The sequence below is a fragment of the Erpetoichthys calabaricus genome, chromosome 5, assembly GCF_900747795.2.
Source record: "Erpetoichthys calabaricus chromosome 5, fErpCal1.3, whole genome shotgun sequence".
Taxonomy (NCBI): domain Eukaryota; kingdom Metazoa; phylum Chordata; class Cladistia; order Polypteriformes; family Polypteridae; genus Erpetoichthys; species Erpetoichthys calabaricus.
This window is the reverse complement of record NC_041398.2, coordinates 144,236,397-144,254,911: the sequence shown is the minus strand read 5'-3', so window position 1 is coordinate 144,254,911 and position 18,515 is coordinate 144,236,397. Positions and strand designations below refer to the sequence as shown.

At 36.1% G+C, this 18,515-nt stretch overlaps 1 protein-coding gene across 4 annotated transcripts in view; it reads right to left on the bottom strand.

The window, feature by feature from the left end:
• Positions 1–606: 606 nt before the first annotated feature.
• Positions 607–18,515, bottom strand: part of irf2b (interferon regulatory factor 2b) — a 131,239-nt gene continuing 113,330 nt past the window's right edge. For all 4 annotated transcript variants that reach the window (XM_028802121.2, XM_028802124.2, XM_028802120.2 and 1 more), the window contains 3 exons: positions 12,506–12,670; positions 8,648–8,691; positions 607–2,813 (listed from right to left, as the gene is read on the bottom strand). In XM_028802121.2, coding sequence (XP_028657954.1) covers positions 2,499–2,813; positions 8,648–8,691; positions 12,506–12,670 — 524 coding nt within the window. In that variant the 3' untranslated portion in view covers positions 607–2,498. The remainder of the gene's footprint in view (positions 2,814–8,647; positions 8,692–12,505; positions 12,671–18,515) is intronic.

The window sequence follows — 18,515 nt, the reverse complement described above, 5'->3', positions numbered from 1 at the left end:
AAAAACAGCAGATCCTTCTCCCAGATTTTTAATGCAAAGCTACTAGTTGCCTTTTCTTTACTTCTGTTATTTTAATCAAGTTTGTGTATTGTACATTTTCTTCAACTGTCAGGCACTTCCTTGTTAGGTTAAAAATACGTAAACTCCTCCATGCAAAGCTGAGTCATTTAAGTGGGTAAAGAAGATGGTTACATCCAGGGATGCATTGCTTATTTTTACAGTGCAATAACTTGTCTTTATTTTTTTGCTTTCAACGATACATTCAATATATTAAAAAGATGCGTACACATTATACTTTGACGTGCTGTTCTCTTTGAATGCTTTTCCCCCCTTAATGACATCATTCTAATATTGCAATGCATACAACAAAACATGTCTCTTATAGAAATAGTATTTAAAATATTAACATGATATATTCTTTCACATTATCTTTGTGATCGCTGATAGCTGCGACAGGAACTGGAACACCCAACTTAATAAAGATAAGCTCATGTCCCTATTAGTTACCCACTTTTGGCATCTGCTGCAGAGCACTTGGTCACAGAAGTTTATATGTATAGAAATAAAAATAATAATAATAAAAAAAATCATATCTTGCTCAAGTCATTAGTTCACTCATACCAATCTTTATTTCCAAAAGATGGCTAACTAACCTGATGACTGACAATTCACCAATCATGAACAAAATAAACATCTCTTCTTCGGTTTTGTATATACAGTATTTTCTTGTCCTGCTCATATTTCCGTCACACTGCTACAGGATGGTCTGTTAAGGCACACAGCAGAAAGCAAAGGCTGATCTAATGATTGTGCTTTGTCACTCTCGAGCAACCATTTCGAGCTGCAAGAAATGCTACTCCATGGGTAATTAGAGCTGTAATCAAACACTTTAATTAAGCTTTGCATATTTATTGATCCACAGGATTAATAGCAATATATATATATATATACTGTATATATATATTTCATATACTATATATAAATCATTTAGAAGGTCATACCAACTGTACACTATTACAAAAATCAGAAAAGAAATGTGCCATTTAATTTCAGTAAAATGTCTAATTATGAATTAAAATCAAACACACTTTTTGGTAGAAAAGATAAAACCTTTACATAAGATTCACCCTGAATAAAGTATTCCCTTTAATAAAAAAGGACAAAATAAAACTATAAAGCAGGGGTACTCAATCACGGTCCTGGAGGTCCGCAGTGGGTGCAGGTTTTTGCTCCAACCCAATTGCTTAATAAGAAGCACTTACTGCTCAAGTAACACTTCTGCTTCACTTTAGTTGTCTCGCTCGTTAAGATTTTGAACCCTTATTGCTTATTTTAGTCTTAAACAGCTGTAGTCTTGGTTTTTAATTGTTCCTTATTAGCAGTAACATGCAAATGACAAAAGAGACCAGCATTTCTCCATTTAGCTTGTTACCATTTACACCTGTGTGTATTTATCGTGCACTAATAGGTTTAATTAAATATTTGGAAGGAAAGTGAAGAGAAAAAAGTGAAGGACTAAGAATCACTCATCCATTTTAGCGTTCAGATCATTCGGATGATATCCTTAGAAAGAGGAAGAAAATCCAGGATATGAGAATGACCTGACATAGCAGAGTAAAAGCACTTACGAGCCATGAAATTAAATTATTGGCAAGAATTGCTTTCTAATTAAGCAACCGGGTTAGAACAAAAACCTGCAGCCACTGCGGACCTCCAGGACCGTGATTGAGTACCCCTGCAAAAGGTTTGCAGTAAAGATTAGAAGTAGCTGATGTCATCACATTTTTTCATATTAGTTTTACATACTTTTTTAGAAAAAAAAATCTTTTTTTTTTTTTTTTTTTTTTTTTTTACAATCCTGCTTTTTGTTTTTAAGAAACAAACGAAAAAAAACAAACAGTTAAAACCAGCACAGTTTTCAGCATTACACAGCAGTCTCCTCCACAGAAACTTTTACTTACTCAAGGTTCCAAACGTCGTAGGATGAGTTGTGGAAGTGCCTATGGTGCCATATGCTGTAGAAGTGCTTTCAATAAGGTGCTGAAGCCAGCTGCAATTATACCAGTATCACACTATGTACATATTCACAACATTTTCTCTTGGTATACCAATAATTCACAGTGTCTTCCTTAATTCAGAGACATTCCCTTTCTTACAACAATGCACAATGACCAATGTGGAAACCTTCACATATATGTCATCCTTTTGGTAAAAATATGACAACAGTCTTCACTTTTAAGACTGTCTAATAAAATAAAACATGAACTGCAGTAGATTTCAGTGGCATTCCCATGTCAGATGTGCTATCCTGAGCTCTAGAAAGTAATCGAATCAGGCAGCCAGGTTACCAGGACCTGTGTACTTTGATAAAAAGAAAACAACACCTTTGATCAGGCAACCTAGGAAGGCTTTTGTCTCTTACCATCCAAAAATGGCACTGCCTGAATAAGAGCTGATCAGATAGTTTTCCTGAAGCAATAAAGTAAGAAAGAACTGGCTCAGCAAGTTTTTACCCTGGATTTGGAAATGTCTGATGTCTTCATAATGACGCTGGCCCTTGTCTCATGGCCTGGTCGGTTCACTGAGGAGCTGAGTGCAGCCTGCTGGGGGATTGTTTCTGAAAGGGCTGTCCATGGAGTGGAGCTGTAGGCAATTAAGGGAGACTCTTCTCGACTACTGATCACTTTAAAATTGGTCTTTCCAGTTGTCACAAAGGTGGCCATGCTTGGCAACTGGCAAGTGCTGCTGATAATTCCTTTGTTGTTTAAGAAAGGCTTCCCTTCCACTCCACCAGTCTGCCATATTCGGATACCCTATGGAATTTAAGTAAACAAATTAGTAAAGAGAGGAGCACATTCTTCAATATTCAAATGACTCAATAAGCTGCAACACATTCATTAGAATTACCAGTATTAAATGAAAGCAGAGTTATATTAAGGTGTGGGTTTACTATTTATTAAGCTATCTTTTTTTTTTTTTTTTTTTTTTAACAATGGTGGCATATTCTCAATACCCAGCAACAGTTCAGTTAGATTCCACTGTGAAGTAAGCCACAAGAGGTGGCCCCATGTTGAAGTAAATTACTTAGAGTTTCAGCCATTATTCTGTGATGAATGATGGCAGTATTAAAAACAAAAACAAATCTTTGCTCTGAAACAAGTACATTATCTACAGTATATGAGGGGGGACCCAAAAATAACCGGAATTTTGTTGTTGTTAGGTTGGTACTTGTAGTACGTGGTTGGGCCGCTAGGGCAATCTAGTTACACTCCTCACAAGTCAGTCTGCCAAGTGCCATCAGTCTGGAAGGTTGTGCTTGTGTTCAGTGAATTTTTTTGTAAAAGTAGTTTTATGCAAGCGTCGTTTTTTTACGATGGCCGATTATCGTCAGCAACGCACGACAGTGAAATTTTGCTTTCTTCTTGAAAAAAGTGTTGCAGAAACTATTGTTATTGAAATGGTATGACAACCCTGAACCACCCACCCTACTCACCGGATTTAGCTCCGTGTGATTTCTTTTTGTTCCCTCGGATGAAAAAAGACTTGAAAGGAAGGCGTTTTGCTGACATCGAAGAGGTAAAACAAGAAACGACCAGAGCATTAATGGGCATTACTTCAGACGAATTTAAAAAATGTTTCGAACAATGGAACAAACGGTTAGATAAGTGTATTTCCGCCAATGGAGAATACTTTGAAGGAGACTAATTGTAGTTTGTACAGAAAATTAAATAAACACGTTTTAAAAATATTTCCGGTTATTTTTGGGTCCCCCCTCGTATAGTAGGTGAACCCTTTGGAAATAGATTTGTACATAAATGAGGCTATCTTTAAAATGATGCCATTTAAAAGAAACATCTGCTGATGTGAAACATGGCTAGCAAAAACATATCTCAGAAGATGTACAATCAAGAAATGTTGATCTGCATAAAGCTTTAGAAGGTTACAAAGTAATTTCAGAGTTTAGATATTCCTAATTCTGGAGATAAACTGTGTATAAATGGAGATGATTTAGTACTATGGCTACTTCCCAAGAAGTGGGCACCCAGCCATGATGACTCAAAAGGCACAACACAAAATGCTCAAGAACACAAAACAAGAACCCTACAGTAACAGCTGAAGGCTTGAAGGAATCATTGGCACATGTCAAAATTTCTGTTCATGAATCTACCATACACAAAACATTGAACAGGCATGGAGTCCATGGCAAGACACCAAGGCAGAAGTCACTGTTCTTCATTAAGGGGGAAAAAAAATCACTGCAAACCTGAAGCTTGCCAAAGACCATCTTGACCTTCCACAGTGCTATTGGGAAACTGTTTTGTTGACTGAATTGTTTGAGAAAAATATATAGAAGTATGTATACCGCAAAAAGGGCTCTGCATACCAACGTGAAAACATCATATCAATGGTGAAGTACAGTGGAAGAAGCATCATGATTAAAGGCTGCTATGCTAACTTGGGGCCTGGGCAGCTTGCCATCAGTAGGGGGAAAAAGAATTCCAAAATTTATCAAAGAATCCTACAGGATAATATCAGGGTGGCTGTCCACCAGCTCAAGCTCAGTAGAAGCTGGGTGATGCAGCACAACACTGACATTAAACATCAAAGTAAATCTACTACAGAATGTCTACAAAAAAAAGAAAACCATATCCAAGAGTGGCCCAGTCAGAGCCCAGGCTAACCTAATAGTGATGCTGTGGAGTTATCTCAAGAGAGTTGTTCACACCAGACATTCTAAGAGTATAGTTGAGCTGAAGTAGTCCTGTAACCAAGAACAGTACATAACTCTTCCTGAATGTCATGCAGGTCTGATATGCAGCTACCAGAAGTGCTTGGTAGAGCGAGCATACTGCTGCCAAAGTAGGTTTGACCGGTTATAAAATCCAAGGATTTGCTTAATTTTTCCACGGCATACTGTGAATGTTTGATGGTTGTGTACAATAAAAACATGAAACGTTATAATTGTTTGCATGTTATTAGCTTAAGCATATTGTGTTTATCTACAGTATACTTGTGTCTTAGATGAAGATCAGATCACATTTTATGACCAATTAATTCAGAAAACCAGGTCATTCCAAAGGGTTCACAAACCTTTTCTTGTCACTGTATACAGTATATATGAGTCCAGAGTATTCCTGTAATGTACACGCTTGTCTTCATACAAAACTGGAATTTTTGTGGCGCAAACAGTACTACACCATGATAAGGACATTTAACATTTGTTTTCAGTTTCTCTTAAACGTAAAACCATTCGATAATAAAATGTGATACTAACTATTAAATAACATGAGATTTTGTTTTTTAGACACTCTAATATTTCTACTGTATACTAAGACACCTAAAGCTATGTTTTTTTTCTTCTAAAATTTGTATAAAATGCAACCTGACAAAGGAACCCAGGAGTCTGAAGCTTAGTGGTTTGCAAACTTCAGCAATCGAATAATAGAAAATGCAGGTGGCAAAGTAGTAATGCTGCAAGGAGATCATGGGTTCACGTTTTGGTTTATCCCTGCATGGACAGCTATTTGAATAGTGAGAAAAAGCACTATATAAAATTGTAAAGAATTTTTCTTCTTCTTATTACTATTATTATATTCCATCATTTGACATAAAAACACCAATATTTCAATCACTCATTTTCTAATAATTATCTACAACAACCTTAAGCCTAAAATTACCTTCTGAAAAAAGTTTGATTGCCTCAAAGTGTTCATGTAGCTGTATAAGACAGCTGCCTGCAGTATTTTTGCATTCATAAAACTACTGCTTCAGTGTCTGACAGAGGGAGTGGAAACTTTGCTGTTTATCATCTGCTGCTGAAAGTCAATTCAGATACTGTATATAGTGCTTGTAGAAAAGTACACAATAACTAAAAATATTGAATACAATACAAGGTGCTGTAGTGTTGTGGATTTTAAATTTTATATTTTATTTTTTGGCCACACAAACAAAAAACTTAATTTTACAAGGACAGTTAACATTAAAGCATCTTCTTTTCCTGAATTGTATCAGAAATCAATCACTGTAACATCTGTCTAAACAAGCAGAAGCTCGGGAAATGGCTAAGATGCATCGGCTGTATTGATTTCTTTATAACATGCCAACAGATGGGCACCTGGGACAAGGAATTGCCAAACTGATTTACAGTTTGGGAAAAGAAGGTAAAAGGACAGATCAAAGAGTGTGAGTGAGGACATCCATCATATCAAGAGCCAGCCAATCAGATGTGTGTAACATCACATGTTCCAGAATCCCATGTGGAATTTTAAAGTACAGTAAATATAGCTTGTCCAAGAGACAAAGACAGTGCAACTTCAGGAGAGGGTGACAGCGACATCAGAAGAAGGTGAGAGACGTGTGACTGTTTTCATCTGATCTTCAGCTAAAGCATTTCATGAACAACATTGATTCCTGGGTCAAAAGCTGCCCTAGGATACTCATCTTTAACATCTCTAACTTTTCGTAAGCTTTTTGTATAGACTATGACTAGAAGATGGCTACTCTTAACACCAAAGGAATCCTGTTACCAAGATGTATCAATAAAGAACATACAAAGTTCACAAACTATAACTGAAGGAGTCCTGAAGAAAAACCCATTGAAGTCAGGAGTGCTTCAAAAGACCATCTCAATTTCTGATGATGATTTGTGACTTATATCAGGACTTCAGGAATCCTGGAAGGAAAAATCTGTTTATTCTGTTTTGGATATAAATATATATCTTATATACTTGGATTTAGGTTCATTCAACTTTACAATAGCTTTCTTTGTACTTTATTTATAAATACTTATTACTCTTTTGAGCTAGGGGTGGCACTGCTGTTTGGGTTGGTTTATTGCAGTGTGTTTGTACTTTTTTGCTATTTAATTATTAACTTAAATATTTCACTGTTAAAGGACTGTGATTTGTTGTTTTATTTCGTCAGCATGTTGTGAGTGCTCTGTGGTCTTGATTACATTCAGGTTTACTGTCAGTTTTCATCTAATTTTTATTTATCATGTCTTTCCAGGACATTGAAGAGATCTACGCTAAAGTAAACTTCCAAAAGATTCCTGGAACTGAGGCTCACTATATTACAACATAATAAAAAAAAAACGAAAAAAGAAAACAAATGTTGTAGTTAAAATGTTTTCCAGTAAGTTAACAAAGCTCATATACTTGTATTTCTCTCACTAAGTGATCTCTTTCAAAAAAAACAAAAAAAAACAAAAAAAAAAACCATAAAAGTAAACCCTAGTTTAACTTGAGCGCTACTAAAAAATGTTGTAATCTTCTGAAATGTTACTTTTAAGAAGTTGCCTTTTCTCCAGTTTGGACAGCACATATACTTCATACTACTGGTTTACACTTCCATTCATTCATCCATTTTCTAGGTCAACTAAGTAATTTGAAGAGACATTGAGACCCTGAACTTTTCCTAACATTATAGTGCACAAGGGAGGAATGACCTCTTAAAGGACTAAACTCCCATGTGTTTGTTTTGATGAAGAAAAGCTCAAAGAAAAGACACACAGACGTGAAAAATATGCAAATTTCACAAAATGTCTGAACCTACAGTACGTCTCTGGAGGCTCAGGCAGCAGAACCAACCACTGCACCACCATGTCACCCTGGATTAAAATGCATCTACCCATGACTGATATTGTAATACAGAGTCCTGTTGTCAACTCCCAATGAGTTTTCCGATCACATTGATTTTCCCTAGATGCTCCAGTTAGCTCCTTCAACTGAAAGACATGCAGATAAATCTAATGACTCCGACTCTAAATTGGCCCTGTACAAATCAGTATTGATGCATGTGCATGTGTATGTGTAAGTGTATCCTACAATGGACTGTTGTCCAGTCCAGGGTCAGTTCTTGCCCTGTGATAAATGCTATCCTGCCAAGCTTCAGTGCACTGTGAACCAATACGGCTATAAGTATACAGTGGTGCATAATTCTTAGAACAATTCTAACTTTGAATAGTCCAGAGTTCAAACCCTAAATTCAAAAGAAATTTGATCTAGAGTTTGAACGATACTTCTATGATTAAACTACGTGCACAGTGAAAAAATGCAGCAACAGATGGTGGTTACATAGCAAGCGTAAATGTTATCTGTTGTGGGACCAAGTCCTCTCTCACTCTCGCTGTGAAAGCATCTCTTGTGTTTCTTGTGTTTTCAGTGCTTTTTTCCACTTTTTGGTGACTTTGGTTATATTTAACCATGGCATCCACACTGGACATCAACACTCCTCACTAAGGTACAATAAATGCAATTTTCATTTCATTATACAGTATTTACATATTTTATTTATTGTTTTAATTTATTATTTAGGGCATTTAATTGTGTTATTTTTACCTCAAATTATGTGCATTTGCTGTTTAAGATTATTGAAATAGTGTAAAGGTGCATTATAATAACAACATCTAGTTTAGGAGGTATATTTTCATGAAAACATTCCACAAACATTGTCTAACTAGATATCAGAGTTCATTTAATTATACAAATTAGTGTCTATTTAAGAAACCATAAAGAAAACACTCCACAACATCATAATGGACTTTTCTTTGGTAATTTACATCCAGACATAATAAGCAATAAAATGGTACATGGATATATAGAAGATTGATGAGATACAAATAAAATCAATACAGATGAATACTCACTTCTTTAGTGTCTTCATCACTGTGTACGCTGTCAGTTTCACTTTCTTTATAAAAGAAAAGAAAAAACAGAAGTCAATAGCTCAATTGTGACAGACACTGCAAATAAAAAAATAAATAAAAGAAACATTGTTTTAGTTAATCTGATGTAATCAGATGCATTGCAGCCATTGTAACTTTCATTACCCTAAAATTCCAACATTTATATAGAAAGCAAACAAAAATACAAAAAATGGTAGGATGTGAATATATCATTTCAATCTCTCCCATACCTTTAACTGCAAATCATTAAAGAAAGTGAATTTTTAAAAATACCACCAGCATATAGTCTTTGCACGATGTGATTAGCTTGCAAGAGTCACTTTCATTTGGCTTTCATATAGACCTGCCAAAAAGGCCTCTTAAAAAACTCAATGTGCACAATCATACTCTTGGATACAAACATACAGTGCCAATAACAACTATTCAATCCCTAGGAAGATTCACATTTTATTATTATGAAACACTGAATTGCAGATAAATTAATTTAACTTTTTTGATACTGATCAATAGAAAAAGACTCTTTAAAGTGAAAGTGAAAACAGATCTCTGCAATGTAATCTAAATTAATTACAAATATAAAACACACAATTGATCACATATGTATTCGGGTCCTTTAATATGACATTCCTTAATCATCACTGGTGCAGACAGTTGGCTTTTGAAGTCACATAATTAGTTACAGTATATGGAGATCACCTGTCTGTAGTGAAAGGGTTTCAGTTGACTGAATTTAAAAGCATTTCTGAACCTAGTAGGTTCAGCTAGTGGCAAGTTAGTATTGTGACTTAACCATCACAATGAAGACAAGCAGCTTCATGAAAAGGAGAAACATGAACAAGTCCAGGGATGGATACAAGATAACATCCAAGTTACTGCATATCTGTTAGAGTTCAGTTAAATCAAACTTGGGAGAAGGTTGGTAGGCTTAAATAATGTTGTTTCTCAGCTGGACCAGGGGTTGGTGCGGTCATCTGACCGTCTCTCTTTTTGTCCCTCTACAGACCAGCAAAACAGTGCTGTCACCACCATCCCTCCCCTCTGATGACATCACTTCCGTTCTTACGTGAGGACATCTTCCTTCTGAAAACACACCTACCTATGAAATAACTTCCCCTTCCACCCACCCTGGACCATGCCCTTCCTATCTCCGTCATATAAATACCTCTGTTTTCCCATCTGTATTCAGTTCTGTTTTGAACTCTGTTGCAACCATGAGTTTCTTTTGCTGCATTTTTCAGTATACGGGTTCCCTAAACCTGTTTGAGACTCCTGTTCTCATTTACACTGGCCATTCACAAAAACTGAGTGATTGTACAAGAAGACTACGACAAGTGAAGGAGGCCACCAAGAGACCTATGATAATTTTGAGAGACTCTGAAGGAAGCTTGAGGAAGGTTCTATGGTCTGAGGAGACCAAAGTTGGGCTGCTTGGTCATTAGACTAAACAGCATGTACATTATCAAAAACATATCACCCTCACTGTGAAACATTGCTAGTGCAAAACCTGATGCAGTCTGTAAGAAACCTATGCCTTGGGAGATTTTTGTTTCAGCAAGGAAAGCCAAGCCTACACAAAAATGGCTCTAAAACAAACATGTTAATGTAAAGTTGCAGAGTCAGAATCCAGATCTCAATCCAATTGAGAATTGGTGGCCACTTGAAAAGGTTGTTCACTCACAATCTCCATGCAATCTGTCAGACATTGAGCAGCCTTGCAAAAAAGAATGGGAATAAGCTTCATCGATATGTGCAAAGGTGACAGAGACCCATGGAAACAGACCCAAGGCTGAAATTTCTGCCAAAGGTGCATCTACAAAATACTGACTTGAAGTGGGTGAATACTTTGCAGTTAATTTGGACCACTTTGTAGCGATATATTTTCACTTCTTCATTAAAGAGTCTTTTTCTGTTGATCAGTGTCAAAACCAGCCAACTTAAATCCCTTGTGCTTCAAAGTTTCGTAGTAATGAAATGTAAAAAGAGGGTAAATATTTTCTATAGACACTATATCTCTAATCATAATTCAATTAAAATGTAGCAGATTTTAGCACTAAATTGGTTTTAAAGGAAATCACCATAGGAAGAGGTTACAGATTCCAATAAGCAATTGGGAAATTTAACCTAATGATTATATTGTTAATTTTTCAAACACAGTGCAGTTTGTAGTAAACACTTAGACAAACATTAAGACCAACTATAATTAAACAGTTCTGTCATAGGGGTAAACATTTTAGCTCTCTCAGTATTGATCATAGGCTTGTTTTGAACTCTTTTTGCTCTTAAAAAGGGTTAATTGCACAGGATCCACCATAAATCCTCATATTTGGACAGCTGAACTCAAGAGAGCCTCAACATTGTCAGAATCCCTTCCCAGCCCCACACGAATTGGTGCATCCCCTTCTGCTTGTTAAGAAAATACATTAGCAAGTTACTAAAGCTTAAACATTTTCAAATGATCCAAAGATACAAATGAGATTATATCCCCATAAATTACAATCAAGACGTGACTGTTCACAAATCTGAAAGATCTACATGATGATGGAACAAATACTAAGCAGAGAAGTGTTGGTATGTATACAGAAGAAGTAGCACATCACAGTCTGTAGTATTTCACTACCCTTTATTTTCCTAACTGAGAAAAGCGTAATGAATTATTATTATTATAAGTTTGCAGCAGGCTTGGACACTTTTGTTCAGTGAAAGCTTTCAGCTAATTTTAAATCTCAATATTCAGGTGACAATAATATCCATGCATGTGCTTGTAGAATGAATACAGCAGGAAGTGATGAATGTGGGCAGTGAAAGAAACATTGAATAGAACAAATAAAACATATATTGATACACCAATTCAAAAATAAGTAAACTGCATATAATGATACATTCAGGCATAATAAATACTTTGCTTTTAGAACAAAGGAAATGGAGACACTTAATGTATACTACTTGTCAAACGTCTAAGCTTGTGTGGTAAAATATTTAAAAAACTGGTGGTCTGTAGAATGATTTTATGAAAATTTCAGGCTACTCCCTAAAGATGTATACTTCTTCAGCTGATTTTCAAGATATGAAATGAGCCATCTGTCTGTCTCCACATGTGATCATGAACTGCTCTACAAGCATTTACTTGCTTAGTGGCCTCTTGGCAATAAATAAAGAAAGCCATGTTAAAACCCACACTTTTAACAGCAAACGCCAACCACTTTGAGACTATCTCATAACACACTCTACTACCTTGTCCTAGTGCCAAATCTTAAGATACCCTGGTCCAGTTACATTCAAGCTCCCCACATCACATTTGAAAAGCCCTTTGAAAACTAGGATTACATTCTAGGACTTGGTTTGACAATACATAGGAGGCCTTACAAATGACACCGACTTTCAAGATGTATTAAATAGACACAAAAACAACTTATGATCATCTTAAGTTAAATATGTTTAATCAGAGGTGGCAAAGTGGTTAGCTTCGCTATCTCACAGATCTAGTGTGTCAAGTTAGTAACCTATGCCTGGTTGTGTTGTTTGTGTGGAGTATGCATGTTCCTCCAATGTCTGGATGTGCTTTTCTCCAGGCCCTATGGATTCCTCTCACATCTCAAACATGTGCAAATTAAGGTTGCTGCTTGGCTTGTCAACGATGGTGCCAGGTTAAGCCCTGACCCCAGCAACAGTGGAACTGATTAAGCAGGTTTGCGAATGTGACATCAAAATAAAACTATTATTACTCAAATAATTTTTTAAAAGGTGCCTTAAGTTTTCATGTGCAGGAGGCCAGTCTTTATGAAATGGTCTTATGACTGAAGTTCAAATGCATAGACTCACCTGCATATGAAGAAACTGGTGAGATCTGTAACGGATAGGGATGACTGGAAGTCACTGACTGATCTTCACTTTCCGTTATCACCTCAATTACCTGGCATACATCGGGTGGGTTGGTGAAGATCACTTGGTCTTCCAGTACACTGTGGGATGTCGTCTGGCTGAACTCTTGAAAGTTATAAAAAAAAAAAATTAATAATATGCTTAAGGTTAGGTAATAATTGCACTTTCTTAAATGTTAACAGCTTTCACACGCATGCTGTTACACTTCAAAATTTTACATTTGATGCTTTATAATCAAACTTCTTGCTTTAATTTTTGGACGTTAACCACTGAGAAAACAATCAATTCAGCTTGACAATAATCAGTTCAGCAATCAGCATATGAAGGTTTCCAACACTATCTGCTAATCCCACCTACTGTCTATCTTTTACATCTTCACAAGTTGTAAATTCTACACAAGGGAATCCACTGTACATTTTTTAGCAAATTAACAGGTTCCAAATAAGTCAGATTCAGATAGTAACTTTTATTTGCCAATTTTAGTTTAAAGTGAAGTGCAGATGCTGCCCTCCTTCAAATGTACTTGATGTGAAGATTTTCCTTGTTCTCAGATAGTCTTACCACAAGCTTGCTGTATTTTAGTCAGTCACTCAGTGTATCTCTCTGTGTTTTTGTAATTGCTTTGTTTTTAAATTGTGTATTTCAGTTCTATCATAGGTCAATTACTCACTTTGGTTCATAAATTGAATAACAATAAAGTTTAGGAACCTTTGCTATTCTGATATTATTTTTGTTATCTCTTATGAAATGCACCTGTTATTGATCAGACCAACTATAAGGTTGGGAGATTTAACTGCTAAAATCCAAGACACATTATAAACTCAAAAAACCCCAAAACTATTGATCACAGAGAATAATGGTAATGGGCTTTTCCGATTAAAATGTCAGAAAAACAAAAGAAATTGTGCAAATCATAAAATACATTCTTGTTCAATCCGCATTTAGCATGCAGTAATTCAACTAAAAATGTTTCATCATTCAATATTAAAATATATAAATTTGTCTAGAAATGCCAAGCCAGGAACTTGGCTTCTGGTAAACAGATGGGTGTGATCCTATACATTACTAAGATATGTAAAATTATATCATTGTCGTAGAGCACATCTGCTCGTCTAATATTCAGCTACTCACTATTGCACATATTTCATACTATCTGCCAGGTGAAATTTAATGAAATCTTTAGTATAACAGTTTAGGATCAAATTTGTGAAACTAAACAAAAACTGGAAACCAAGTCATCTAGGTCCTTCAAACTTGTGATGTGTGATTTCAATTTATGTGAACTGGAATTAGCATTGCCACACACCAGTACATTAATATTAATATTAGGGGGGAAACATACTGGACAAATATGATGGAAACATCTCTGATGCTTACAAAATCCCACTGCAGCAGGATGTGTCTAACCACAACATTATTAACTAACTACTACGTAACAAGAAGGAACTGAAACGAGAAGTTTGAGCCATAAGAAAAACAGAGGACAGGAGCAATGACAGTATTGCAGAACTACTGGGATTCTTCTTCTGTGCAGACTAGGATATGCTGAAATTCTCACAGACATTGAAAAAGGCTGATTATGCCATCAGAATATGAATTTCTTGAACAGAAATATGACTTCTCAAAAAGTCCAAAGCAAGTCTGAAAACTAGACCAGGTGTTAAAAAATGGGGGACCAAACAGACAAGGGCCACAAGCTCTCCACTAATGAACTAAATAACTTTTTAGAAGATTTGAAACCAATCACTTTAGTATCCAGAATAAGCAATTAAGGGAGATGCTTTGTAAAAATGCTAGAAACATTCCTGTGATGGAGCTTAGCTCAGCTGAAGTGGACAAATCTCTAGGTCAGGTTGAAACCAACTGGGGTGTGGGGGCAATAGGCATATCTGGGAGATAATCAACTGTCCCCGGTTTTTCACTTGTTTTTTTAACTGGTCCCTGAGCTGTGCAAGCAATCAATAATTACCACAGTTCCCATGTAGTCTGAATGACTATGAGCCGGTAGCAATCAGCTCCATAACAAGGAAATCCTTTAAACATTTAAGGGACAAACATCTCATTGACACAATGAGTGTGTTTACATGCACTTGCAAAACCAGAATAAGCGAGTTACCAATTATGGCTGAATTATGGTTTCCTAAAAAAAAACCCAGTCACTTGCATAAGTCCCTTTATCAACTTCTCCTTTGGCAAAACACTAATTGAAAACACTCAACAACATATAGAAATGCGATAAAAAAAATAATAAAAAAAAACGATATTGTGAACACTGATGTTTTTTACTTTTAAAAGTAACTTAGTTACATTACTCATTACTTACAGAAATGTAACTAAATATATTACATATATAACTACTATAACAGGAAATGCATTACAAAGAGTGCATTACTTTTGTGTTACCTTTTCTTCTTTTGTATGAAAAACTGCACATTTCACTGGCCAGCAGTTATTAAATCCTAAGCCCATATTTGAACCTTCATGAAACTGACTAGAAACACAGCCAAACGTAATAATTTTCCTGTGCTTTATAAATATGTTTAGTTCTTCATGTGCTTTGAAGTAAATCACATTCTGCCCTCTAATACATCCATGACCTGAGCCACCAATGATTTGCAGCACAGCCACTGTGTCACCAGATCATACCGTTCTGACATGGCTACAGCAAATTGCTGGATCAAAACTAAACTGACACTTTATTATTATGTTTTTTCTACTGGATTACATGCAGCACGTTGTCTGCTTGTCTATGTATTTGAGCCCTGCAAAGAAGCTGCGTACCAGTATGTCTGCTGGAATAATAAAAAAAAACACAAGCATTGCATTAGGTTACTTGTTATTTTAAAAATTAACCACACTACAATAATGCATGTTACTTTTAACAGATTATCCCCAACACTGCCCCCACAATTGTGAGGCAGGCTTAACAAAAGCAAATCTGCCTACCTTGACACTGACAGTTTTGAGTATTTTAAAATGGTATTTACAACTTCCCAAAATAACGGTGCTACCTGTTTCATTGGAAGCAAATGTGGGTGCAATTACACAATAGCGTTTCTTTACACATTTTCCAAATCTATTTCTTTCTAAATGAGCTTCTAGCAGAAGTGCAATATCAATTTTGTTTTAATGCAATATGTCTAAACAACATGCTTTATTTTGACATAAATTGAGGTTGTGCACTTTCTTAATTCGAGTATGTGGGATAAAAAAAAAATAAAAGAATGAAAAAGACACAAGTGGAAGAAACTGAAATGATACAGGAGGAAAATCTAAGGCAAAATTAGGGCAAAAATCATACCCTGCCCAACATTCACAACCCCCCTCCCCCTGAGTACACCAACACCCCCAAGATCAAATAACTACAAAAGAAAAAAAATAACAAGACAGCACAATGCCCTAAAAACAGAAGACCGTTAATGTGGAAGGTGAACTAACTCGCAAACACCCAACATCATGGAGACACAGCAACCTGTACAAACAGCATATAACATTAATAAACCAACTATAAAACCTTCAAATCAAGGAGAAAGTGTCCCCAAAAGCAATGTATCAATCTATGGCATTACAGAGAGAGAGAGAGAGAGAGAGAGAGTTTGGAAGCATGCATCAATACAGCGCATTGCTGCAATCACCACATGATGAACCACCTCAGGATCCCAATTAGAACCTGAGTGTAGCTGTGCAACGGGTGACATCTCAGTACCACACTAGTTTTTTTTTTTTTTTTTTTTTAAACAGTGCCTGGAGTGCCAATCCTGCCACAAACCCCTGAATTTTCCTTTGCAAGTCTAAGGGCTGGATGCAGATCTTTAGGCATACCGGAAATGGAGGGGAGGCCCTAGGATGATCTGATCTGTTTTGCTTTCTGTGTTGACAGAATAAAACTTCTTTCTTCAACCTGTATTAGGTGTGAAGTCTGGGAAAAACCACAAGTCAGATTTGTTACAGCTGACTTTGAATTCTGAAAAAACTCTTAATATCTGGACTCAGTTGGTGAATATTAGTGGCTTTGCAATCATGACCTGTGGCTTTAAAGTGGACATATTTGAGCTGTAAACCCTGTGGGCTCTTATAATCTCAATCTGGCCAGGTGCCAGTTGTGGAAGCCACTCTCAATAAAAGCTCTAGAGTCTTCTCCCTTAACCCCCTCCAGTAAATGTGTTGTATGGATGTTGTACCTTCTCGAGCAATTTTCTAAGCCACTTAGTTTCTGGTTCAAGGTAGTACAGTAGCTTCAGTCTTGAGAGTCATAATTCTCAACATGGCGTGCACTGAAGCTTTTCAGGGCAACCGTTGCAACTCCAAGATTAAGTTTCTTCTTTAACAGCTACTATTTCAGCTTTGATTTCTGAAAAAAATCTTAAATATTAAATTATTCAGCTGCAAAGTAATTTTCAGGATTCAATTACATAGCATTTCTATGGTGTTTGAGTTGAGAGACTCACAAGCCGATTCATACTACAAAGATTTCTTTGATGAATCCGAAGCAGCAGAGTGAAGTCTGCAAGATGAAGAAGCCATTATTCGAAGGCCCACAGTATAGCTGTTCACGAAAATAAAGTATAACTATGGATTGCTTCAGTGTAAGACTGAGAAAAAGATTAAATTGGAAGACTAAGACTCAGAGGAAAAACTTGGGCTGCCATTTTCACTGAGGTGTAATGTGACTTCAGAGGTCTATTTTTGTAAAGCAACATGGTTTTGTTGCACTTGTAAAGAGCAGATCTGTATCAAACCGAGCAATATCTGAACAGATTCTTTCAGCCGTAAGAAGGAATAATGCAATCGACTGAGCATTTGCCTCAAGGAATTGATCTTTGTGTACGCTTCCTCTGTCTTCTACCCTTGGATACTGGAAGTCTGTGCGAAACTAACAGGGTGCAACAAACAAGCACAGACTACAAAATCCTTTACTGCAACAGGTTTACATGGTGAAGCAACTGGGCTACTCGCAGAGAAGTCAACCTGTGATAACCTGGTTTCTCAGAGACCAACATCCTAATTCCTGATACTGGAAAAAGGGTTTACATGACATTTTGGAAACCAAGTTTCTATGCATAAGTGGGTTATTAGTGCGTTTACATGAACTTTAAATGTAAGCCCTTTCAAGATAGCTATCAATTTTTTTTACTGTGCGAAGACAAGAAAACATGTATTTTAAAGTTTAAGGTTCATGTACTATATGCTAAGCAAAGAAAGTAAAACTGGGCCAATAGGCAGCATGGACACTCAACTCAGGAAAACATTTCTAATCTGCTCTTACAAACATCATTTCTAGGACTTTAGTACAGGAAAGGCAAATAATAATGGATTATAAGTGAACTAGGTGAACTATAACTATAGTACTAGGGGAACTATAAATTCAGAATACTGAATTTCTTTTACAAGTCTCTTTACAATAATACATTACTTCATCAATGTTATTTTTACCTTTTCATATATTCTTCTCCTACGACTATTACAAATTACAAACAAACAAGTATATGTCCAAGATTCAAAATTGGTCTGATTATTGAACCTGAAGGGAGGTATCCAAGAAAGACCACCACATACTGTACAATAGCAGCTGAGCAGGATTTGTGAGCAAGCTAAGAAAGCAGTGTGACAAATGTCAATACACTAATATTTTTTGAGGATGTGCATTGAATCACATCCTATTTGGAAAAGTTTCTAAAATGGTGATTAGAGTTAAAGGAGCTGTGAAAGTTTTATCATTTTCCAAAACAAGGGAAAAGTAGATGTCCTAAGTAAAACATAAGCTTCAGACAAATCCAAAACATGTGGCTAAGCGAGGCTGGGCCTTGGTGGAGCCTCTAAAATGCATGATCTTATCTTGGAGAAATTTTGGAAGGTTTGAACTTGATAGAGGGATATGATTATACAGTATTAGGCAATATCTACCACAACAAGTAAACAAAATCATTTAAGAGATGAATACAAAATTAAA